General features: G+C 40.0%; 4 protein-coding genes across 4 annotated transcripts; 1 reads left to right on the top strand and 3 right to left on the bottom strand.

Moving 5' to 3' along the window:
• The first annotated feature begins 3640 nt into the window (after positions 1-3640).
• On the top strand, positions 3641-5133 carry LOC135675674 (zinc-finger homeodomain protein 2-like). The gene has a single exon (XM_065186054.1). The coding sequence runs from the start codon at positions 4035-4037 to the stop codon at positions 4863-4865; it is 831 nt and encodes a 276-aa protein (XP_065042126.1). The 5' UTR covers positions 3641-4034; the 3' UTR covers positions 4866-5133.
• Positions 5134-6267: 1134 nt separating this feature from the next.
• LOC103986715 (GEM-like protein 1) lies at positions 6268-10817 on the bottom strand. Its single transcript, XM_009404805.3, has 4 exons — positions 10420-10817; positions 10246-10347; positions 8404-8675; positions 6268-6790 (listed from the first exon to the last, which is right to left on the bottom strand). The coding sequence occupies exons 1-4, from the start codon at positions 10697-10699 to the stop codon at positions 6602-6604; spliced, it is 843 nt and encodes a 280-aa protein (XP_009403080.2). The 5' UTR covers positions 10700-10817; the 3' UTR covers positions 6268-6601.
• Positions 10818-16141: 5324 nt separating this feature from the next.
• Positions 16142-18734, bottom strand: LOC135675675 (SNW/SKI-interacting protein A-like). Its single transcript, XM_065186056.1, has 2 exons — positions 18593-18734; positions 16142-18165 (listed from the first exon to the last, which is right to left on the bottom strand). Exon 2 carries the CDS (start codon positions 18146-18148, stop codon positions 16364-16366), a length of 1785 nt encoding a protein of 594 aa, XP_065042128.1. The 5' UTR covers positions 18149-18165; positions 18593-18734; the 3' UTR covers positions 16142-16363.
• A 672-nt stretch (positions 18735-19406) lies between these two features.
• Positions 19407-22392, bottom strand: LOC135675676 (cyclin-D4-1-like). Its single transcript, XM_065186057.1, has 6 exons — positions 21843-22392; positions 21582-21668; positions 21355-21453; positions 21067-21268; positions 20862-20983; positions 19407-20672 (listed from the first exon to the last, which is right to left on the bottom strand). Exons 1-6 carry the CDS (start codon positions 22131-22133, stop codon positions 20472-20474), a joined length of 1002 nt encoding a protein of 333 aa, XP_065042129.1. The 5' UTR covers positions 22134-22392; the 3' UTR covers positions 19407-20471.
• Between the last annotated feature and the right edge of the window lie 3990 nt (positions 22393-26382).

Raw genomic sequence — 26382 nt, forward strand, 5'->3', positions numbered from 1 at the left:
TCCGGTTCAGAATAGTCGGATTGGGCCCTATTTAGGATCAGCCCAATTTGCAATGGATGTCGATTTCAGCATGGATAATACGAATGTTTGACCAATTTTGACCAAACTTATTCTTCTAAAAAATCAATCGATCAGGAAAAATATCATTTATGTCTGCTCTATTTTTTTCTTACCTTTACCCTTAATTTTTATCATCAATAAATCTTAATATAATATCAATATATTCCTCTAGATTTAAAGATCCTCCATATATATCACTGTCATTGAATCCACAAAGGACAGTGCTCCTGTGCAAAACAGCCAACACCATTCGATGGTAGAGGTCATGCAACAGTCACACGTGCGACCATGCAATACGAGGCCCCCGTTGGCACGTGATTCCCTACATCCATCATCCATCCCCAGCTCACAGCAGTCCCAAAGAAGAAGACGGTACTCTCAGACAGCAGTAGCGAGCTCTCGTCTCCAGTCCACCACTCCCTCCCCGGGGGTCGAACTGCTGCAGGACGTGTCGAGTGTTAAGGTTCTCATAAACCCAGTGCAGTAGATCCAGCCCTGTACTCGATCCTGTTGCGTGCATGCATGCCCCGACGCAGCTCTGCGAAGATCGAGCTCGCGAGCTACTGCCATGGCTGGCAGTACGGTTTGCACTCACATGAGATACAGTAAAAAGGTTAAGAGCTATGGAGATTCAGCAGCATGGCAAGCGTTCCTTGGAGCTTCTACCACGTACTGTCCTAATCATGGATTATTGTGGTTGTCTTGTTGTGCGTTGTTGGTGTGGCCTCAAAGAAACGACCATTTCCGAAACAGCTTGGGGTTATCGCCAGCTATCAAATGGCATCATCGAGTGCCAAAGCTCGTCATGTCTGCAATTCATTGTGTTCTTTATCCTATCTGCAGCAGTGTTCTGTGATCGGATCTGTTGGTGGGATGGGAAAAAGGGAGGGAAGACATGCCAAGCCAAACTTGGAAGTGACTAATCATGAGACCAAAGAAAACACAGCCCTCACTTTCTCTAGCAATGAAGTGGACATAGTCCATTCTTCCTTCCAACAGAGCTGCGAGTGATCCACTTTTGTCGTCCATGCTCTCTGAATTCTCTGTGTTTCTTATGGAGGCGTCGGGACTAATGGAGGACAGACGTCTTGTACGGGTGGGTGTGTGGAGAAATGAAACATCGTGGTGATGGTGAAAGAGGAAGGAAATAAGATGAGGAAGAAAGGCAATGATATGGCATGAGCTGTGTTGGGAGACGTGAGCTGAAGAGACCTCTCGGCTCGTAGGTGAAGAAAGGCAATGAACTGTGTTGGGTGACAAAAGCTGAAGAGACCTCCCATATCTTATCATTCCTCTCTCTCTCTCTCTCTCTCTCTCATTTACAACACATGCAACAGACTAAATGCCCCTTCAACTACTGTACATATGTGTACATGGTCCACAGATATCAGATAGCTAGCATTTCCATGTTCCTCTAACTATGCCCATGCTTTTAACATATGTATAATATGGAAAAATGTGCAGAATTCACCTCATTGTTCCAATATAATGCAACAGTAGTTCACGTTGAATGGTGGCCGGAGATGCATATATATATATAGATAGTCTGGAAGACTGAGAAATACACGAGAGCCTCTTAAGAGAGGAGTTTAGGGATGGGCGAAAGCGAGGCACAAAATATGGGACAAGCCTGCGAGGAATGGAAATGGAAGTCAGGCAACCTTTTATCGTCTTGTCCACATCCATCATCCTCTCTCTCTCTCTCTCTCTCTCTAAACAATAACAATAACCAAAACGGGATTTGTCAAGCTGCTGCTGCTGCTACAGTGCATCTCTGCAACGCTGAAGCACTACAGTCGTGTTCCCCATTTGCATGGTTAACCCATTCTTTCTCTTGAATTATATGTTCTTGTCTCTCTCTCTCTCATGCATGGCCACTCTGCGGGAGTTCCCAGCCATGGCCGACAGGAGCATGGCGTCGGTGCTGGCCTGGCTCAGCTCACATGACATGAACCCACCTCTTCCCACGCCTCATTCTCCCCTCCATTGCACCCATTAACGCATTAACCAGTCTTCTCCCATGCCGACCAACTACATCATCAGCTACTCTCAATATATACATCTAGTTTGTTCTCAATCAACATTACAATAGTGATGTAATGTGATGTCAATAATAAAAGATAACAGGTAGTTGATCCTATAAGTTTATCTCCTCGTCAACCTTTGACACCTTTCATGAGGGTGGATGCGTGTTTGATGAGGAGTATACTGCATCACGTTGATGTGTAGACTGTATATGGTGTGCTTTGTTTGTACGTGCATGCATGTATTCGCTGTATTTGGCCGTATCTATCAATGGGTTTATTTGAATTTTGTTTGATTAAAAAATTTACTTATATCTAATGATATTTTATATGATATGTGATGATATAAAGGTCAATGTGATATCGTAGAGTATTGCATCGTATTGCTCACATTTATAGCTTTGCAAAGATCTTTAAGTTTGGATGATACTTGTGGATACAATAGGGTTTGTGGTAATATGAATATCAAAGATTTGACATAGTTTGAAGTTGTTATATTTGGAATGTATTATCATGTGATATTCAGGCTTGGATATATTATTTGATTATATTAAAGGTATAAGAATTGGTGAAAAATTAGTGATATGTACATGATCATATTAATGCAATTCGGTATCACTTAAGTCGAGAAGAGGATAAAGACATCATTTGTGATGTCAAAGAGTGTTGCTTAGCATTACAAAGTAAGTTAGTGGAGAGATAGATAAAGAGGTTGCAAAAGAAATGAGATATTACTAAACTGAAGTAATAAGAGAGGAGAACTATTAGTTGATATGAAGATAAATGCATTTAAAGGAGTTTGAGATATACTCTTAAACCTAGTTAATGACCTAGCTAATGATGTAGTTAATGGATGATTGTTATAGTGGTTTATATCGTTAAAGAAGTAAGATTTTGAAAATGAAACATAACATGATACAAAGACTTTTGAGTTTGATACTCATAATATCAAAAAATATTATGTTCAAAGAAATACTTTACACAGATGCAAGGATCATGTATTGGAGTTATGCTAAATATTTTATACTAGAAGTTTATTATGGTATTCACTTTCTCCGTCAATATAAATGATAAATTAAAATTTTTTTTGATCATTTTTCTAAAATGTTATATCCAAAATAAAGACTATATTAGCTTCACGAAATAATAAAAATTAAAATTATCAATGAAAGTGATATCCAAAATTATCAAATGATATAATATTATCTGGTGTTCCAATTAATTATTTGGCAGGTCAACCGCACAAACAAGTCAACCAAAGCACGTCTGGTCAACATGACAGCAACTGTCATGAAGCTGATGATTTCTCTGCGGTGGTCATCAAAACCCTAATCCACTGTAGCAGGGAACAAACAGTAATGGGCATGCAGGGCAACCTTGTCGCACAAGTAAACTGGTCTCTTGGATCGAAGGATTGAAACCTTATATTCTCTCTATTGTGGGCTGTCAAAACAATGACGATAACATGAGCTGTAGAGCATATATATATATATATATATATATATATATATATATATATATATATATATATATAATGTTGGTTTACTTAGCAGTGTTTGTGATGGTAATTTTGATAATGGGCGTCATTTCATGTCGACATGACGCATGTGCAGTTCAAGCGAGGTGGGAGCGAAACAGTAAAATAATACGGAGGACGTCACCGGGAAGAGCGAGGATGGCTGGGCTTAAGTAGTGGTGGCGGAGGTATTTATGGAGGGCTTAATTGGCAACCGTGGACTCCCCTCACGCACCGGAAGCTGGTACAATCTCCGGCGAGAATTCATCGGGCTTGTCGGGGAGAGAGAGAGAGAGGGACTGTGTGTGTGTGTCATCACAAAGTGGCCATGTTTAGGGTCGATGGTGTCCACGCTCTTTTCTCTTACCCTCTGCCAGTTTTGAGCCTGAGCTGAAGAGAACGATAGTAAGAGCGAGAGAGGGAGATACAGGGATATGGATTTCGACGAACACGATGAAGGAATAGAGGAGATGGCCTTGCCGGTGCGATCGAGTGACCACACCGTCACGGGGAATTCTGATCTAGGGCGAGGAGGAGGAGCTAAGATGGGCGGAGGAGGGGAATCGGCGTCGGCGACGGCCGGGATGGCGGTGAGAGGGTCGGGGCACCGCAAGACGTACGGTGGCAGAGGCGGGCGAGGGAAGTACCGGGAGTGCCTGAAGAACCACGCCGTGGGAATCGGAGGGCACGCGGTGGACGGGTGCGGGGAGTTTATGGCGGCGGGGGAGGAGGGGACACTCGACGCGCTCCGTTGCGCTGCATGCGGCTGCCACCGGAACTTCCACCGGAGGGAGGAGGAGGGAGGAGGAGCTGGTGGTGGCGGAGGCACGACGGAGGCCATCGGGTACCACCCCAAGTTCTCGCCCTACAACCGCGCGCCGGGAGGGTACTTCCACCCCCACCACTCCACTGCCGCGGCACTCGCGTCGCCGCAGCAGCACAGGCCGGCACCGCTGGCGCTGCCGTCGGCGCGGGGAGGCGGAGAGCACAGCAGGGACGAGCAGGAGGAGACGCCGAACCCGATGGTGGGCGTCGGCGGCGGAGTCGGAAGACGAGGAGGCGTGGTGGCGAGGAAGAGGTTCCGGACCAAGTTCACGCAGGAGCAGAAGGAGAAGATGCTGGCTTTCGCAGAATGGCTGGGGTGGCGGATTCAGAGGCACGACGAGGCGGCGGTGCAGAAGTTCTGCGAGGAGACGTGCGTCAAGCGGCACGTCCTCAAGGTGTGGATGCACAACAACAAGCACACCCTCGGTAAGAAACATTAAAGAGACGCAAGAGGATCGAGTCAGGGGAAGTTTGTTCCATCGTCTTCGTCTCCTCTTGTAGCCCTCTAACAATTGTCTTCCCATTTCACTGTTGGCTCCCAAATGAAACGCTTGGAAGAGTGGAGGTGACAACATAGAAGAATTAGAAATAAACAAGCAACTTTCGGATTCAAACTCCTCACTGCTGCTGGTTTCCTGTTTCTTTTGTTTCTGTTCTTTCGAGCTTTTCTTGTAATCTCGGTAATCACCTGTTAAGAACGACCAGAGAGTCGCTTCACGAACCAGTGAAACGTGTCCGCCATGCAACGCAGTAGATGTATCTTCTATTAAAAGATTAAACATTAGGAGTTGAGGATGTCACGAGCTGCTGCAGTCCAAGTGTTATCGTGTGGAACGAATAAGATTATTTCCTCTCTCTCTCTCTCTCTCTCTCTCTCTCTCTCTAACAATGCCATCCAAGTCTCGAAGGACCAAAGGAGACAGAGGAGGATGGGTGCGATATTGGGGAGATTCGGAGAGTACGACGGAGGCTGTGATGGGCCGTGCATGGCTTCTTCCCTGTGATGGACGTTTGCTTTTTTGTCATCTATAGATCTGTCGCAATTAAAGTCCAAAATCACATATATCATATAATAATAATAAGAGCAGAGTATCATTGCACCCAAAAGTAAAAGCTTACTGACACCAATCTTATACATCGGATCTTTGTGTCTCCGAATCTTAAAGCACGAAGGCGTGAATCTCGATCATCGTTTATTGCGAATATTATTAATTAAGCCACTGCTGTATGTATCACAATCTGGCCCATTAGATATAGGGAAGAATTGTCATGTTATAAACGAATTATTGGTGGCAGAAATATACTTACCGATAAGTTTCTGCCAGTTATGAATGAGAGGAGACAAGGATGAGTGCAGCTCTTTGGATTTCTGAGCGAAGCGTTGAACACGACTTTCTTATCAGCACCCACTTCGAGAAAGCTTCAGATGGTAAGACCTGCGTCCAAATACAGATGAGTTAATGGTTCGTTTAAAGCACAAATAGTGAACCAAGTTACAGATGTCATTCATCGATGCTTTTATCTGTCTGGATAATAAACAATGGTGATACTAAAAGTAGATGTCTCAATGACTAAACAAACACTGACTGACCTTGCAGACAAGAGAGGCAATCCACAGGCTATTATATCTGATAATGCAATGACAATTGCTAAATAAATTGTTGATGGCAAAACTCATACAACTTCATCAAAGCTGTACTCGATAAATAGAAACAGCATAATAATTAAACATAGAGGATATACCTCATACACGAGGCTTCTACTAATATAGAGTCTGAGGAGCATCAATATACGTAATTTTATTTTTAAATATTTAAAGAGACTATTTTCAACTCTGATCTCTTAGGTTGCAAAGAAATAATCTTACCATTGTATCAAGACCCATTCTCAATAATAATTAAACATCGGGATTACATGAAAATTTCAATCTATTTTAGAAGCATGTTGGACAGTAGTAGACGAGAATTTAGAAGGCATTTGAAAAACTACTTAACCGTTTTAAACTATATGAACTTTAATCAATTGTCTCAAGAGATCCAATAGATGAGGAAAATATGCTGATCCAGATCATGGATACACCAATGGTCACAACAGAATCCCACGGGGATTCCTGGTGTTCCCTGGTGTTCCCTTGCTAGAGCATTTGATTGAAACCTGGACATCATAGCCATTATTGTTATGGTCGTGCCACCTCTACATCACGCAAAGCTTCCTGTAGAATCTTTACAGCACTATCGTAGTTTAAGAATCCCATAAACCAAAATTCATGGTTGTCTGTGGAAACAACTTGAATATATTTTTCTGCAGACTTCATTCTGTTTACTGAAGGGTTAACTGCTCTGAGCTGATTCAAAGGAACAACTACCTGCTCATAATCCAACAAAAACATATGTAAGTTATGGATCATCGTTTGCTTAAAACAAAGACAGCCGTTTCAATGTGTGACAAGAAGAGTGAATTAAAAAGCTTTAACACTGGAGAATACCATCATTTTAAAGGTTTAAGAGTCAGGAAGAAGAATCAATCAACATGATAAACAGAGAAATGGCTCGGTGATAAAGTTATATGGTAGAAATGAAGAATAGTTGAAACAAATTCCAAAAATTGAACTTCACAACATCACATCAAAAAATAGATGGGCATGGGAATTTTCATTTAAGTGAGCAATTAGTATGCTCTCGTTCTTGCTTTCAGAGTGTAGCTCATGTCTGCAAATTCTTTTCTACTAGGTGAGGAAGTCCATAAAAGTTCATTATCAAGTGCAATTTAACTTACAAATTTAAATGTTACAATAAGAAATTAATCTTGTTTGTTCCAGGCAGATCTCTGAAATAAAGTTTATATCCTGACAAGACTCAATCAAGAATGACAAAGATCATTTGCTCAGAAATCAGCCATGTTTGATCCTAAATCGGGTGCCATAATTTGGGCTGCTACAACGGCTCAGCTCTTTTTACTAGATTCGTTGGCCCAATGTTGGGCCTTGATTGATGACAAGGCTTTCCATGATGTGTGCTTACAGGATCTGGATGAGTCAGACAATAAATGATGGAGACTGAGGATAGGAGGAGATCTAAGAAAGGAGCCCCGAATGGCAAAAGGAGAAGAGGATATCAATTTACCATGTTTGAAGGACTGCCATCAAAATTGGTTAAAACTATGTCACCCTTTTTTCGACTTAATGGGAAAGGGTTCTCATACAAACAGGAGAGGAAAGAGACTGGTGTCTCACTGTAATAAAAAATGTGGCACGGTTATGTAGTCTGGTACCATAGAGGTATCACAGCACAAAATTCATATGGTAGCTTCATGTCTTTATTATATAACAATTGGAGACTTATATTACCAATTTAGAATTTTTGTTAGGAAGAAGATTTGGGCACTAGTAGCCCTGTAAATAGACATGGATATAAGCCTCTAACATTCATGCTTTCACTATTGCTTTGTATTTTTGCATAACTAAAGTAGTGATAACTAGTCTTAATCCTAGTAGATAATTCTCTTGTGAGTCTTTGACCTCTTATTGGGGCACAACATTTTTCTAGGTAATAGACACACCCAAGAATTTTGAATCAAATGAGCCCTAGAAACTTTCTCCATATTACAACAAATTACTATTCCTCATATGGTTAATGGTAAGTTATGTATCTTTTCTAGAAATGAAGTGCATGAAGGAAATCAGTTCAAACTGAAAAAGCATTCAGAAGTTGGATATAGGAAAATTCTATAGTATTAGTACCATTCCTTTGTTAAGAAACCTAGCTCCCTATAAGAAATCTAGCTTCCTATACATATGAATGATTGGATGTCAATGTATAGACAGTGATGAATTTGTTTCTTTGCATCACCATCTGTACATTGATACACATAGTCATGTACCAATATATTTTTTAAATCACAGTTAACAACACTATGTCTGATACTTGGTCGATCCCAGTAAAAGAAGAACCCAAATTGTACATGCTAAGTGATACATACCTTATAATAACTCCATTCAGTTTGATCTCCAATTTTATAGGGAAGAGGATTGTCACTGCAGAATGCAAGTTTTGTGGTGGAAAGATAGAGAACTCCCATAACAGGACCAGCAGATGTTGATAGATAGCATGCATGGTATTTCCTAAGTTGCTCTTCAGAAAGTGTGTCAAAAGTTTGTTGAAATATCTTATCATAACCACCTTCTGCAATCACTTTGGTTCCTTGAGCAATTCTTCCCATGGTAGCTTCAACAAAACTAGGTCCAGTGTTCACTGTATAGAATAAGAGAGCAAGATATTGATAGAGCATGAAACCAAGCTTCGAAAAAATAAGAATAAAAATTAATGTTTGCAGAAAATAAAATATTGAGTTGAAGTCAAGGAACAAAAACAACTTTCAGGTAATTTTGACAAATATAAGTTACCAGATTAAGCAAGAGTTTTTTTGCCACTTCAATTATAGCTCTTTACAAATAAATTCTACATAGCATACATGAACTCGTCAGTCTGTCCAGAGTTTTGGGTGCAACTTCATTTTCTTACATCACCTTAAAACATGGAACATGTATTATCTCTGTGTCAAGATATATATGGCAATAGAAAAACTATATCACTGGAAGCGTACAGCATACAGAGTCCTAGGAAATCCAAATCCACATTGTTATTATTAGTCAAGACATATATGTCTGCACCATTACTGTCCTTACATCATATTGTTAAACATGATGGAAGTAACAGTTGGTAGTCAGTGACATTAGCCATGGTCATCCTCCTCCATGGTTTCGCTAGCTATCCAAAATAGCACAATTCTAAAAACCTTCCAGTATGATCTCAAAATTAAAATTCACAAAGAATGACTGCAATTAAATTGTTGAAGATATCTTGCCAACTTATATCATCTTACAACAACAATTAATAACATTCTAGTTATTATGTACATAAGATGTAGGCATAGTACATGAATTTAAAAAAAAAAGGGAGAAGATTTGTATGACTTTAAATGTTGGGACCTAGTGATATGATAAGGTTGCTTCTTTCTGATCTAAGCAATGAGAAATTCAAGTCAGGGAAAGTCGGCATTTGCAGGGGACCATCCTTTTCTTTAAGACTTAAATGACTTTGTTAGTCTTAACTACTACGTCATCAGTCATTACAATATCTTAGTCAATTTATTCCACAACCCCTTCTAATAGCTAATTTCACCATCAAGATCCAGTCTTAACTTATTTATTCATTTATCAACACAAGTTTTATACTGCCATCCCCTTATTTTTCTCAAACAATGTAAACCATAATTGAAATATAATTTAAAATAGCATGAATCTGGCTGTGATACTCTGTGTATAGCCTGCAAAGCAATGATTTATAAATATAGCTCACAGATCTAAATTTTCTTTCCATTTATGAATTTGTTTTTATATTTCATCCAATGACTATGATTTAGATAAATATGTAACCAGACTAGATTAAAGTCAATCTGGAAAATCAACGTTCTCACAAGCTAACACACCATCCTACCATTACTCCTGCAATTGATATTCGATAGTATTACACAAAGAAGCAATGAATTAATTGCACAGTTTTAGGGGATGTTTTAGACGGATATATCCTTGATAGGATCTAATTAATAAACATAATAGCCTGTTATTAACAACTGCAAAGAGATTATTTCGTTGCAACTATCAAGATCGCCTGAGAAAGTCATATCTTTATGACTAACCAAAATTTCGGGTGCAAATGCATGTTTGATAACTTGGTTAACTATGAATGCTAACTCATATCCACGCATTCAAGAATTCCATTGTCTACTCAGTATCAGTTAATCTACGATATTGTTACTTACGGTGCTGCCATGCGTTTCTAGTCAAGTCCTCAGCTTTCTTCGCTGTCTCACCGACCTTGCTCCCCCATATCTTAAGCACATTCTTCACTGTCTCCATCGTACCTGATCATCCACAACCCCCTCAATCAATCAAAACTCCAGTTAATTAATAAGACAAAGGGGAAATTTTGGTACTTCGGGAGGAAGACGAGTTCGCAGCGGGAGGGGGAACCGCATAAGTGTTCGACGCCGGCGGCGTTGCGGAAGCCGCGGGAGGCGCCTCCCTGGCCAGATGAGGCGTCTGGGACTCGGTGGGTTGCTGATGGGGCCGAGGGACGTCGGGGTTCAGTAGAGGCGGCCGCGGCGGCGGAGGGGGAGCGGGGTCCTCGGCTCGGAGATTGGTGTGCGGGGCAGCTTCGGGGGAGCGTTCGCCGTTGGACACCGCCTTGCCGGCATGTTCGACGGCCGGATCCATCCCTCAAGGATCGCAATTCTTCCGCCTCTCCCGAGATCGGAGGGCCGACGTTTAAATCTTCGCTATAGATCGGATGCGTTTGTTTCAAGGAAGGTAGCAGCGCCGAAACGTCCGGGAGAAGGAGAAGTTATATATACAGCGAGATCTGAGATCTCGGCCGATATAAAGAGTGCAACGGTTCATGTAATTATATGTAAACTGCGTTTCGGTCTCTACTTTTTTTTTTTTAAAATAGTATTCATAATTATGAAAAAGTAAAACATATAGGTTCATTTATTATAATAACATCAGTTTTACTGATAAAAATATGAAAATAAATAATAAAATAATAATTTCACGTTTTGTAGCAGACGACGTCGGTGGTGAGTGGAGTCGTTGGCATCGATATCGATGTAGTTGTCTGACAGCTTCCAACAACGATAAGGTCCACTTTTATCACGACGTCACCCACCTCCATAAGGAGTTTGCCGCTAGCCTTATCGTCGCCTACATCACTCTGCATCTACGTCGATGCTAACATAGTTGACGAGCAATGACTGCATCAACATCAATGCAGATAGTGGTGGTTGCCATGACATCTATGGTGAAGATGGTAGTTGCCTCGACCCCTCCCCGTTTGCATCTATATCAACATTAACGCAATTGCTATGCGATAAAAGGATCGCTCAGTATTTCGCTCGGTGTTGATACAGATGTCGAGTGGCCTTTTCGTCACTCAATAACTACATCAACGTCGACGCAAAGGAGGAGGAGTCAAGGTTAGGATTTACTCAATGGGTCAATGATGAGATAACCACCATCTTTGATGTAGATGTTGCGATGACCACCACCATCAGTGTCAGCGTAGATGCAAAGCAACATGAGGTGGGTGGCGATGAGGTCGGCAACACGCTCCTCACGGAGGCGAGTGGTGTTGCTAACCCATTGGGAGAATCCCAACCTCGACACAAAGTTGGGGTCATTGAAGCTCCTGCCACTCCCATTGCTATCGCATCAGTTTCGACACCACCTCTCGCCAAGTAACACTTTTGTTGCTCGACAACTGCATTAACACCGACACAAATGCAAAGGTGGAGGGGTCAAGGGTGGGATCTGCCTAACGGGTTAGCTGCAAGGAGACCATCTTCACCGTTAACACCGTGGTGAACACCACCATTTGTGTCAACACTGACGCAATTATTGCGTCAGTATATATGCAAAGCGATGTAGGGCGAAGGACGATGAGGTCGATGGCACACTCCTCATAGAGGTGGGTGGCATCGCGGTAAGAGCGGACCTTATTGTCATCAGAGGCAACCATGAGATCCGCCTAATGGGTTAGCGATAAGGTGACCACCATCTTCGCCGTTAACACCGTGGCGACCACTACCATTTGCGTCAACGCCGATGCAATTGTCATGTCGGTGCAGATGCAAAGCGGTGTACGACGAACAATGATGAGGTCGATGACACACTCCTCACAAAGGCGGGTAGCATCGTGGTAAGAGCGGACCTTTTCATTGTCAGAGGCAGCCAAGCAACTATGTTGACATTATCGTCTGTCATCGAATATTAAAATTATTTTTTTATCTTTTATTTTTATGTTTATATCGGTAAAAATAACATTGTTAAGGTAAATAGATATAGATATTTCATTTTCGTAACTATAGAGATGTCAATATAACTTTTTAAGGTACATATATTAAACACAATTAACTACAGTGATAATATATAATTAGCCCATAACTTTATGATGCATTTTATTTTTTTTCCCCTCAATTTATAGGTATATTTTTCTTATGCTTACATTACACATGGTGACATATCTGATCCACTTTCGAGGCTCAAGATCTATGATTATTGATAACAGTTTTTTGAGATTCATCATTTATCCTATGTGAAAAAAGAGATAACTGTTAGATATTTAATTTGGAAAATAAAAAGGGATCCTTCACATCTCTCTATTTGTGTGATATGGATATACATAAGTGACTCTTAAAGCATATAAGTCTCCAACTAGTTCATTGTCTACAAGCTTAGACAAGCCAAGAACTCCATTTTGCATCTCCAGAGAAGCATATAAATTGAAATGAAGGAACCATGATCCCCATTTCCAAACAATAATGAAAGGAATAAAACTACACCCCCATGGAACAATTTTGCAATGTCTCTTGTTCATGAATAGGAATCAGGTGAAGATCTACAAGCTGGTTTCATTTCAGGACATGAACAGAGATGATGAATGTAATCCTCAGCTGGTGCCTGCACCAACTTATATTTCTACCTCAGCTGTTTGTCTGCAGGGGCAGAGTAAATAAAACTGCCCAAAGTGCAGTCAGACCACATTCATATCATCAAGGAACTAAATATGATTTCCTTAGACCTTTCAAAAAAGCAAACAATCTAAAAAATACTTTAATATAAAACAGGATGATGAGAGTGAGAAAACTTGACAAGAGCTAAGAAGAGAGTGAGAAACATAGACAAGGAGAAAAGGATAAAGGAGAAAGAGAAAGGAATTAGATACTTTTCTTACTGGTTAACCCCTTAAACCCAAATCTCTGCAGCCTTTCCAAAGGTTACACATGGGCAGCAGGCAGCCAACAGAGCTGCTTGCAGGAGGGAGTAGTCAGTTTATCTAGCTTCAAGCAGGCAGAGCCACTACCTTAAACAAATCTGTCAAGCATTGCAAAATGATATCCAACACATGACACATATATTCTTGCCACTGCTGTGTGTCTTTGGCCTAACAGATCATTCCTAATTTTCTTGATCAACAATCAACAAAGTGAACCAATAAATCCCCTCAGACCATTGTGCTTTCTGGTCATTCTTTCAAGTCGGACTACTGCGTTTGCATTCAGTAATAGCATGTCATATTATCATCTCATACTGAATTTAAACAAACTTCAAACAAAATTATGGCAAGTTCAACCTTCATAGTACCATGAAACTTTTATTAATATACCATATGCCGCAAAGCCATAATATACTAACTCCTATCCATGGTTTGTTGGTGTTGCACTATTGTACAATAGATCAAGGATTTCTTGAAGGTACAACTAGCTGGCATTATCACATGTATGAGTACCTGGAGTATCAAAACAAGAAATAATGCACTGGACAGTTGAAGAAAGAACCATCATGATGTAGTAGTAATAATTCATTAGTTATCACTTCAATAATACAAGTCTAGCCATCACAAACTCTTTGCCCCATCTTGAGGGCTTATCAAGGAATCATGTAGATGCATCTACTTTCAGTCAAGGAAATAGCTAAAGGTTGCAGAACTGGACATAAAAGAAAATTCAGAAGGCTGTATAGTTGTAGAAGTTGAATAGCAAAAGGCAGTAAAACATCAGTAACCAAAGAATTAAATATCTGAAACAATCAAACGAAAGAAACAGATCATAATGTCAAGTGAAACATCTTAGTCCTGGTCACCACAAAAAGCATAATCAAATACAAAAGAACATAGTCCACCAGTCAGCAAGAATAAGTAGCAAATTACGGAACACACCTTACAAGGAATGCTAATCTCATATATACATTTATTCCAATATATGCTATCTCTTGGCAAGCCAATTCCCAAACTGGTCTTCGAGTAGACTTTCCATTCATTTCATCCAACTGCAAATTTAGGGGACAACACCAGCCACACTTACTCAGTAAATATTTTCATGTGATGGGCAACATTCCTGGTGTAAGCCACCAAATGAAAACTCTGAGGGTGTCAACTGCTAAATTTTGTATCACCATTCTTCAGCAATCCCATAAAATATTGATAACCACTGAAATATCTGTCTGATAACTAATCTCAAACTTTTCCAACATTGATGTTGGATGATTAATCTCAGTATTGGTGGCGCAAGAAGATTGCAGCATATATATATTTAATGGAAAGCAGAAAAGATAAATAAAAAGATAAAATGATTGAAGAGTAGTAATTTAGAACTTTAGGTAAGGATCATAGTTTGTCTTGTCGGTCCGTATTGATCAATTGTCGGAATGGTTCATACCAAACTGTATCGAGTTATACCAAGTATACTGACACATGATACATCAGAACATACCGATGTATCACTCGTACCGATTTAACCAATCCCTTATCATACCAGTACATACTGGCCAAACTGAGTGGTTTGTCATGGTACAACGAACCTTGGTGAGGATATGTATCATCTCAACATAATCTCATTTTAAACTCTATACAAAAACTTTAATCAGAGATAAACTTCACTAAAAACAGTTCAGTTGCAGAGACTTTCCTAATTTAATTTAGGAAAGAATATATATATATATAATTTAGAACATTAGGTAAGGTTCATAGTTCATCTTGTCGGTCCATATCGGCCAATTGTCGGTATGGTATATATCTAAATGTACCGAGTCATACTGAGTATTCTGACACATGATATATAAGAACATATCGATGTATCGCTCATGACCAGTCCCTTATCAGACCAATATATACTGGCTGTACTGAGTGGCATGTCATGGTACAACGAACCTTGGTAAAAATCATCTAAAGATATTGTATCATCTCAACATAATATCATTTTAAACTCTATAAAAAAATTTTAGTCAGAGATAAACTTACTTTCAGACACTAAAAACAGTTCAGTTGCAGAGACTTTCCTATTAACGTTGTGAAAACAACCCCGTAGCTTACTAGGGTTCTTAAGCAACAATTACAATAGCACAAAATAACTGGCATATGTTCAATGATAATCCAGAATCCTCAATACTGGACCACTTGTTTACCCAATGGAGTTACTTACACCATTGCAGAAAGTCTCCAGCAAAGCATCACTATCCATCTAAAAATCAAGAGCACAAGATTGTTGAATATCTCCAAGATTAATATAGTTGCTTCACAGGATAAGTGTGATCTGTACACAAACATACTATCAAAAAGTTATGCTACAACAGAGAATTAAAATTACCATTTGCACTTTCCATATCATCAGAGTGCACAAAATATAAATTTTAGATAAGAAAAGCATTATGAAATAAGTAAGCTGCAGCCTTTCATAAAAGGCTTGATACATTGACTTAACATGGCCAACTGCAGCAATTAAATCAAATGACATATGTCAACCACTAGTGAGATGATAAGTCAATGGCCAACTGCTGCAATTAAATCAAATGACATGTCAACCACTAGTGAGATGGACACGGTGATGGGAAGATGAGAAAGAAGCTTGAAATGATGATAACAATCAGAATTTCAAAATGGCAACAAATCACAAATTTTGAAAAGAATGACTTCAGAAGCACAAAATGGAAGAATAAAGAAACTACTCAACCATAACAGACAATTCAAAGACCCTAAAAATAAGGTATAAGAGAAGTTGCCTCAACATATGAACTCCCCTAGCGGGTAAAAAACAAAAACATCAAACAAAATAAAAGAAGCTAAACTCTTTATCATACGCTAAAAAAGGAAGCACTCTTCCCAACTTTGCAGAAATATTTCACTCTTATATGTCTGAACTTATAATTCTGATATTAGCTTTTACAGAAGGTTCATATCTCAGAATGCAAGATAAGAGACGATAAAGTTCCAAATACAACCACATGCTTAAGCAGTTGAAGCTTAGCTTCATACCAGGTTCTACAACATTAAGGATCCAACATTTGATGGTACGCTGACCTAATAACATAGGAGAACCAACACATCCGTCAACGTCCTCTTTCAAAGGCAATGCGGGACCTTCCAGATCCTCCTCCCTCATAGTCATCTCTCATTGAAGACCCAGCACTCGCCTTCATGGTTCCTCCACCACCAATTTTATCAAGGGGCTTTTTACCCTTCTTCACCTCAGTCAAGAACTGATCCAGACCGAAAGGATCATTCTCTTCCTGCTTATCAAACTCCACTGGCCTCTCTCTCTTACTACCAGATGGCCTGTCAGAAGCACCAGTAAACGCCTTATCGGGTTTGAACCTATCAGTTTTCAGAACCTTCTCCAGCTGTTCATCTGCACCTCCATACATATCTGCGTCAGTATCTTTCTTGGGCCTGTAGAGCGTGGAAAGCGTGGGCTGTGCCGTGAACAGGCCCTTATCATATATGTTGTATTGATCATCAGTCACAAACCCAGAGTCCATACCCTTGTCCTGATTAAAGAGCCTCTGGTCATACATAACTTCCCCAGCACGCCCAGCGCCAACATTTGCCATACCAAGAGCAACCTTCTCACTAATATCCCGGTCCCTGTCCCTAGTTGTCTTACTCTTTTTCCCCATGGCAGCATCCTTATTTTCCAGCCTTCTCTCCCTCTCCCTCTCACGTCTCCGCTCTTCACGGATCTTATCACGCTGCAGCCGCTCTTCTCGTTCATCTCTTGTTTCCTTCCTCTGTTCTTGTGGCTCTCCTAGTTCTGCATCATCGATCATGGTCTTATCGGAAGGCAGAGGAGCAGCAGGGGCCGGAGCAATGCCAGTCCTCTCAGAACGTGCCTTTTGAGCCAATGCACGTAGCTCCTGCTCCTTTCTTGCTTTTTCCTTAAGCATGAGCTCCTTCTGCACCTTTGATCTCATATCAACAGCTTCTCTTGCCTTCTGCTCAGCCACATACAAAGCCTCAGAAAGCTTAGCGAAGTTGTCATTAATTTGCACATCTTGAAGACCCCTACCATCCGCAGCCAGCCGCTTGTCCAAAGGAATCGTATAACCTTTTGGATTTTTCCAATTTGAGATGCAAGGAGGGATCTTCCAGTCCTGTTGGTCCTTCACTGTGACGGGTCGTGGTGGGGAGTGCATCACCGGCACCGGTGGCGACCCTGATGCCTTTGGGACCCTCTTGTGCTTGAACTTTGGCGGTTCAAGTGGATCGACAGGCATCTCAACCATCCGAATGATCCTCTCTTTTGCACCAGAATTGAAGGCTGCAGACTGCTGTGAGGGCTTGTACTTGATGAACTTCGACTCTGTGGATTGCGTAGGGACATTCTTTGGCTGGGCAGCACTCAATCTTACATTAACAATCTTCTCCAGAGCTTCCTTTGTCCGCTGGGTGCTCTCCTCAATCTCCTTTTCCTCCTCACTCTCAATCTCATCTTCCAAACCCACCTTTGGGACAAGGTCCTTGTGCTGGGAGTAGACAATTTTTGAAGCATTCTCATTCTGCTTCACGACTGCATCAAAGGCAACTTTCCCCTGGGAATCAACAGTGAGGGCGAGGATCTTGGAACCAGGCTTCTGATCCTTCCTCCCCATGCCAAGGGGATACTGGGCAACGTGTATCTCAGGGAAGGCACCGCCATCACCAAAGTCCTCAGGCTTCCTGGGAACGAACCCCGAGCGCTTACCATACGGCGGGACTGGATTCGGTTTAATTGCTACAGATCTGGTGGATTCTGAGGAGGCGCTGTACCGCTCCTTGAACCACGGGTCGTTTGAGTGGTCGTAGTGCGAAGTGGTGCTCGACTTTGACGGCGGCAGAAGGTCCTTCAGGGTCGCCATGACAGAAGATCAATCACCTGGTATGACTCAACAGACAACAAAATCGATCAATTTCCAAGAGTTACATAGAAACCCTAATTCCAATAAGAAGGACAATCAACAAAAGACGCCCTTCTTTATGACTCCGTTGTGCAAATCTACACCACAATCATCAACAACGTAACTCAACCTTAGGTCAGACTAACGAACGATCTTTTCCAATCGAAAGATGTTTAAAAAGCAAATCAGAAACCCTAAGCTTAGGATAATATGACACAAAAGAAAAACCTTTTTCCTTCAAATCCATCAACGAAAACAATCGAAATCAAATAAACCACAAAAACAACGATAGAAAGACCAGCTTTCACCCAAAAGAAAGTCGAAGAACCCGCGGAGAAGACCCGATCAGATGAACAAAAACAACGTAGAAAAGGTATGACAGAAGAAAGACGAGAAGTAACGAACCGTAGTTTGTACAAAGAACTTGAGATCAGATCAAGTCCGAGCGCGACGAATCCCACGACAAGATGGAGGAGAAGAAGAGGCGGAGAGGATTTTGGGGGCTTAGGGTTGGCGATTCGAACTGATCGGAAACACGACTTCCTCCTTCTATAGAGGAAGTGAACACAATCGGTTCGGGCCGGTTCGGTTCACATTTGGGCCGGCCCAAATTAGTCAGGTCTTCAGTCCTATAGAGATAGTAAGCAATTATCATGAGAACAACACTGTTTGATAGGTTAAAATAATTGTATTTTTTTAGTTAATAATTGTATTTCATCTGGATATAATAAATCATATATTATTTTATAATTAATTAATTAAGTATTAAAGGTATTAACTTAATTAAATATCCTTCCAATTTTATCGGATGTATATGAAAAGATAATATTAATTGAATATGTCAACTAGCGTAAAGATCTTAATATAAAAATAATTTATGTCCAATGTATATTCTAATAGTATTTTTTTTTAGTGCAAGCAAAAAAAATAAAAATAAAAATCTTCCTTCTAGTTGTGTTATATTTTGGTGGGATGATGGAGGGATTATTAAGTTGAGAGTGTTGTATAGAGGAAGTGATGGAGATAAGCAATGAAGAGAATGAGGTGAGGCAATGGCAACATTGATGAGAAATGGTGATGTTACAAGAGAATAAAGGAGTAAAATAGAAATAAAAATGAATTAATTTATTCTTTTACATTTTAAAGTTTTTCAGATACTGCTATAAATAACTAATAAAAGAAGTTTATTAAGATATGGTGAATTATGCATAAATTAGGCTTCTGCCAAAGAAGAGAGGCTAATTTGTATTGCTTGTAATGTATTCAACATACATGGACACAAATAAAGAGATTGACAGTGAACATAACATACTGTATGAGCTTCCATGCCTCTCATGTAAGTGCACATATAGGAACATAACCCTTGAGGTGAAGTGGATCTCCACTGAGTGCTCATCCTTTATTTTAATATGAACTTGGATTAGAGAAAACCAATCCACATGTATGCACATATCAAATCCAAAATGGCTTGCAACACCATATGCACAATTTGATGTTTGGTTGGCCATTGATAGATTGGATCTCTGGGTGTACTTGATCAGCACTAGGAAAAGGTTTCTTCACAAAGGGAGAGACAAGAGGAGGCAAACAAGACTGCAGAGAATAATTCTTCCTTTATCCTTTTGGAAACACAGCAATGGTCTTAAATAAGGTCCACCCACACCCCCCCACACCCATCTCAAAAGGACTGGATTCTTGTGTTCTTTTGGGGGTTTTATATGTTGTCTTCCCAAGATTTCTACTGACAGAAGCTCTTCTTTTATGCCATGGAGTAGGCTAATTCCAGGATCTAAGCATACACCAGTCAGTGATATGGTAGTATGATGGCAGACATTACAGACACAACAAACAATTTTGTGAGTAGGTATTGAACCTTTTTTTGAGAAAATTCACTTCACCTTTTCTCTAACTTTCTATTCTTTTTCTTCTTCTTTTCCTTTTGTCTGGGTGGTCACTTTTGATCCTTAAAGGAGCTTGTTTCCTGGTTTCTGCACTTTATTCTCTCCAGCAGCATCTTTCTCCAAAGAGATTGTCCATCTCCCCTCGTTTCTCTCTTAGAATTTTCATGATTTAGAAGATGGTGGCTGCTCCATCACATCTATTGCAAGAGCAACTGATTGCTTGCTTGTATTTATTCCTTTTTCTCAGGTCATTTTTTGGTTTTTTGGAAGAACTCCACAACACACAAAAAATCCTCCTTGACCAAACCAAAATGGTTGCTTGAGAGAAAGCCTAAACCTCACTGGGAGAAAGGAGCACACACAAGAACTCCTTCATGGCAATGTCATCTGCTTACTTTCCTCTTCTTGCAAGCTGGAGAGGTCTGAAGACTTGCATCATCACTCTTGTAGCTCAGGCAAGCAACATCCAACACCCCTAGTGGGCTTTGTGGCACAGAGGACACTGATGAGCTGACATCTTCAATTGACTGCTGCCTAATTAAAACTTTGTTTTGAAGCACTTCATGACATCCTAAGACATCGTCCTGCAACCACCAAAGTTATGACAAAATGAAAAACCATCAAATCATGAAAACCACCTCAAAGGTAAATCTCAAGTGAAGCACACACTTGGCAATAGTCTTCTTCAACTTGGAGATGATTACCAATTGGTGGTAATCATGCAGAAAAAAATTGATACAATGAAGAACTAGCAGTGCCAGAACCATTTTTACCTTCATTACATGAGTGCAACAAGACAACTTCTTTTCAACATCCACCATTTGGGTTTCTCTCAAAACCAACAATGCAATGGCTGCAGCAATTACAGACGGTCTGAATGCTAGGAAATCAGTATCTGCATCCAATTGCATCATTCTTAGTCACACAACTCGATTGTCCTGATATGCATGAAATTATTGCTTTCATGGAGAAATCTACCTTTAACCGTGCTCGAGATGAGTTCTGCAGATCGAGAGACCGATAGCTTGGTTGGTGAATTGCCATCACCGAACTTGTGAAGGAAGAAATCTATGTAAGAGAAAGGAGTCACAGCTTGCATCTTCCATCTGAGGGTGCTCAGCACCAGAAGCTCCATCCTCTGAATAGTCTTAGCTTCAAAGACATACTTTGCCTCACCAACCTATCCAAAACAATTCAGAGAGAATCTCAATAGAAATATTTGTGAAGATCATGTCAGATAACTGCGCATTCTTGATGTCTGCTCACCTGTAAATCCATGGACAGAGGAACATCAGTTTCCTCCATCTTGGCCGCCAAAGAGAGACAGGCCACAGCCAGTAGCTGCGTCATCCAAGCCTTGCCTTGCTACAATTATAGATGATAGTAAAGATTTGAATCAGTGAATTATGTTAGGTCGACATGACATTACAGGAATGAGCTTGTAATGAAGATTATGATCGACAGAAACGAATATGAGCAGTGTATGTTCTTACTGGAAGCTCATAGGCAGCGAGGAACCGATCCAAGTAATTGACAGATACATAGGCAGTTAATGGTCCAAAATTGTAATGGGCATGAACCTGTTCAGTGAACCACAAATGTTAATCTCAAACACAGAAGAAGAAGAAGAAGAAGAAGTCTTATAACTATCGACACGTTTCGAGAAAATCAACATAAACTCAAAAGATACTATTCAGCAAATCCAGCAAAAGAGACTAAGAACAACAAAAGGAAAAATAATATGAAAAACCCGCCTGCCACATCCAATCAATGGCGTCCCGCCTGAAGGACAGGTCTAAATCCCCCGAACGCAGCCTCTCGCCATAGTCCTCCCTCGGCAGATGCTTCTGTTCTCTCTCGACCAACAAACTCAAGCAGTCATCGGACTGCAGGGGGAAATCCACATAAAAATCACACCTTTCTGGTTCAGAAACACGACTAGGCCTATCCCCACGCTGCTGCTCCTCATCACCGAAGCCCAGAATGCTGTCGTTGTCCTCGGCGCAGAGGAGGCCGGAGGAAGCACAGTCATAGCTTGGACTCATTGCTCACTAAGAGAGAGAGAGAGAGAGGAGAAAGAGATGCAGATAAGGGAACTGTGAGAGCTTTATTCTATAGAAAGGGTCCCTGTTCTTCCTCGCCTCCTCTCCTCCTTCAAAGATGACTCCTCATACCGAAAGTGAGTTTTATGTTGATACAATTCCAGTGCGAGATCAGAGAAAGAGGAGAGGAAGAGGAGGAAGGCTCACTGTTGTATAGAGAACAAGGCGAAGATTTTGTAACGGGAGGAAGAGAATCTGAAAGGGAAAGATAGGCGGAAATAATTAAAAGCTCCTTTGAGGGTGTGGGATTTGTGGTGGGTTTTAAGGTGACGAAGACGACGACGATGATGATGAGCACCTAATTACAATGATGATGTGATAATTGATTGCTTGGTGACTGGATTGGCATGATATGGTCTAACAAAATCTCTGAAGACAAGGATTAAGGAGGAGGTTTCATGGGACTGTAAAAGCTTGGAGATGCACTCCTATGAAATTAGTATATACTAAATTTATGTTAGATGAATTGTTATTTTTTCTATATATTCTCTCTATAAAATGCCATTCTGTGTGAATTAGTTTACCTAAGTAGTAGGAACAAAAAGTAAAGCTCCACTTACCAAATGGCAATTGCTAAAATGGCACTTATAAGATTAATATAAAGAACTTAGAAATGGCATGAATCCAAAAGTTGAAAGCATTGTTAAGTAAGTTCCACAAAAATGTGCAGCATAAACAAGTAACAAATTATAGAAGAATCCCTCTCTCTCTCTCTCTCTCTCTCTCTCTCTCTCTCTCTGATACCTTACAGCTTCTACCACACTCCATGACAGTGCTCCCATTTCAAGATCCCTCAGAATTCTCACAGTCCTTTGTTTCCTCTGGCCTTTTCTCCCACCTGACAATGGAAATTTAATTCCAAAATAAATTAATATAATAATATCAGAGATAACTTCATAAACTACAAATCCATACTGTCTGTGTTCTGTTTCATTACAACAACAAAAGGTTAAGGACACTTTGTACCATGACAGAATCTACTATATATTGATCAACTGACTCCAAACTTCAGCTTGATATATCAAATATTGATATTGATTAGAGTGGTGGTTGTCCTGCACAAAGACTAGCACATAATTATCATTTCTTTCAGAGAGAATTTATAAGATGAAATCCTAACATATATGCCGTGAGAGTGAAAAGGTGTGGCTAGAGAAAATGAATGTAGGCAATTGAGGAACCACATCACCAAAAGGAATATGGCAGAAGTTAAAACAGTGCATCAGCTGATCTTCTCTTTTGGAACTTGTGGACTTTACTATTCGGATGTCATGCAGAAACAACATGGAAGGTACTCAAAGCTTTACTAAGATGCTTGCAAGCACTACTTTTTTAGAGTTCCAAAGAAATGAGCTTCTCTGCTTCACCACTTTGAGATGCTCCTTTGTTTCTCACATTCCCTACTAAATCTCTCTCTGTTTCCATGACTCTTTCCATGCTGGGTCAGATGAAGAAGCTTTAACCATACTGTGAGCAATCCATCCTTTCTTTCGGCTGCAGTCCTGGCCTTAGATCAACTTGAGATATTTTTCTCATTGACCAAGAGGAATGTTATTTAACCACATACAAGCTTTCTAATGCATCAATAAGAAGACTTACTCTAGATTATAATCTGAAAAATGAGCAACTATAAGGAAATTGCAGAGGAGAAAAATATTGTTTCACTATAAATAAAAATGCTGAAATCTACATATCTGATACCCCACAGAAGAAAGATATTGCTATAAGATCTTTAGAGATTTTATGACAATTGATAAGAGCTTGGGACATGTTTGAACAAGTGCAGTGCAACTTCTAACAACAAGACAAGATTGAAGGAATTTGTTTTCTTTGAACAACCCATGAACAGGAAGTGAAAGCAATCAGTGGCAAGGACACTTTAGGAAGCTGCTTGGCAGGAGACTGGCAACCTGCAGATACAAACTTAATTGAGCCATCAATTAACAGCTCATGTGTTTTGCTTCTATAACTAAGAACCAGATTCGAGTTTCCCATGCCATCTTGTACTTCCTAAATCAAAGATAAAAAAAAGAAGTAATCTTCTAAATTTGAAGTCAGAAACAGATATTTTAATTTACTCTCAAGTGCTTCATGTCAGGTTTCATGTTTAGTTGCTGATCAATTATACAACCTTCAAAGTGTCTCTAATCAAATATTTACCTTCTCGAGATGCAATATACATCTCCATTGGCTAGTAAAGTTTATATAAACAGATCAAATGGCATATGGAGTTGCAAGTTGTCCATACTACTGATTCTTAGACTGTCATCCAAGTCATGCAAAACAAGTTGTTCCCCATTTTAAGGTTGATCTGCTGAGCAACTTCTGATAGAAAGATTTTGGTATCCATTTGTATGTTCATCTGCAACTGGCACTGTGAACATTTAGATCTCTCATGAAAATCTCTTAATTATGAGAATCTAATACATGGAAAAAAAGAATTTATTACATGGAAAAGACTTTATTATGTATATCTCCAGGTCAACGTCACTTAGCAAACATACCAACTTGATTTGAGAGTGCTTGTTCAGCAGTGACCCACCCCTTGGGGCTCTCCTTACCTTGTCAATACCTGAAACCTATTAAGTAATGGCCTGAAATGTACAGGTGCAACATTTGTGCAAGTACAGAGAAGGCATGCTATGGCATTTGAAGAGCATAGGTTAGATCACTATCCTAATAGAAATAGTCTAAACATATAATGCACCTGGAAAATTCTTTACAAAAGCTTTTAGGTCCCCAGTACAATGTGCTACTCTTCAATGCATCCTACTTTGTCATCAATAATTCCCCTATTGCTCAATCCTTCCAAAAAAAAAATGAATGAAAAAAGAAATGACAGAGGTGAACCCATATTTGACATGTCATTGCAGAACACCAATAGCAAATCAGAATCAGGCTGATCTCACATGAACAAACTTTTTCTTCCTTCTTAATCATCTGCATATATTAGCCCATCAGCTGGCAATCATCCTACTGAACTAAATAATCCCTCCTTATCTTATCTACATACCGTATACACTACTTTATAAGTAACTGGTCTGTTGAGTACATTATCAAAAGGTAAACAAGTGAGAGACCTCACAAAAGCTGCATAAGGTGGGGCTCTTCTACTTTTGAGTAGAGATCCTATGCATGAGGTAGTAAACCTTTTAAATTAGATATCTGATGCTGGTTTTAAATTTATGAATTAATGAACACAAATGTGGAAAAGTCATAACCACATAATGATTCTCATTTCTCATCTTATCATTTTCATCAAAATAGACCTGAATTCATTAAAATAACTTAGTATGGCTCTGAACTGTTGACAGACTCAAAATTGCAAGTCAAGGACAGATTTCCATTCACCTATTATCTCCTTTTGTATCCACAGCATCAAATACTTATTTAAAGCACAATTAAGGCCCTAACATGTTATTTTACAGAAAGATGTAGCAGATAATAAGATACTAAAACTCTTCCTAAAGCACAAGCTCATTTCATCAATGTGATGACTTGTAAAGCAAACTTATTTTGCACCATATATGTTGAATTGTCCCCCATCAATCTACTTATTTAGATTATCCTAGCCTCAGTGGAATAGCATACATCACCCAGAGCTCCAATGAGGCAGAAGTAACTGGGTGGTCAAAATGGAGGCTAACAAAGTGTTTAAATAATAGGACCATAGGAGCTCCTGCAGAGGAATCCTTGGTGCTCATGTGCTTTTATGGTGCTCAGGAGCAGGGTAAAGGAGTAGTTTAGTTGCAGCACATATCAAGGACTTTTTAGAGGTTGCTTTCATGCTTTCTCTTCAGTAGCTGTATGCAGCTTTCTGCATCAGCACACTGGAAGTCAAAGCTACTCAGTTCATGGCATTGCAGATGCCCAAACTTCCATGAGAGGCAGAAATTTTATATTTCCAGTCATGTGGGATCAAGGAGTGCAGTCCAAGTGTAGTTTCTGGGAATGTACTAAAAAAATTGACAAGCTGGAGATTGATTGTTTCTAATTGGGTGAATAATTTCATATTGTATGTAGGCTATGGCTTTGATCACTACGACATACAATTTCACAAAAAATGAGGTATATATGGGTAATCACAGGACCAATTCTAGACCTTGATTGAGCAAGAAAACCAATAAGAGCTTTTTGCAAGAAACAAAATGCCCTGAGGACATTCCCATGTCAACAGTTATGAGAATTTGTA

The sequence above is a fragment of the Musa acuminata genome, chromosome BXJ1-6 (assembly GCF_036884655.1).
Source record: "Musa acuminata AAA Group cultivar baxijiao chromosome BXJ1-6, Cavendish_Baxijiao_AAA, whole genome shotgun sequence".
In the NCBI taxonomy this organism is placed as follows: domain Eukaryota; kingdom Viridiplantae; phylum Streptophyta; class Magnoliopsida; order Zingiberales; family Musaceae; genus Musa; species Musa acuminata.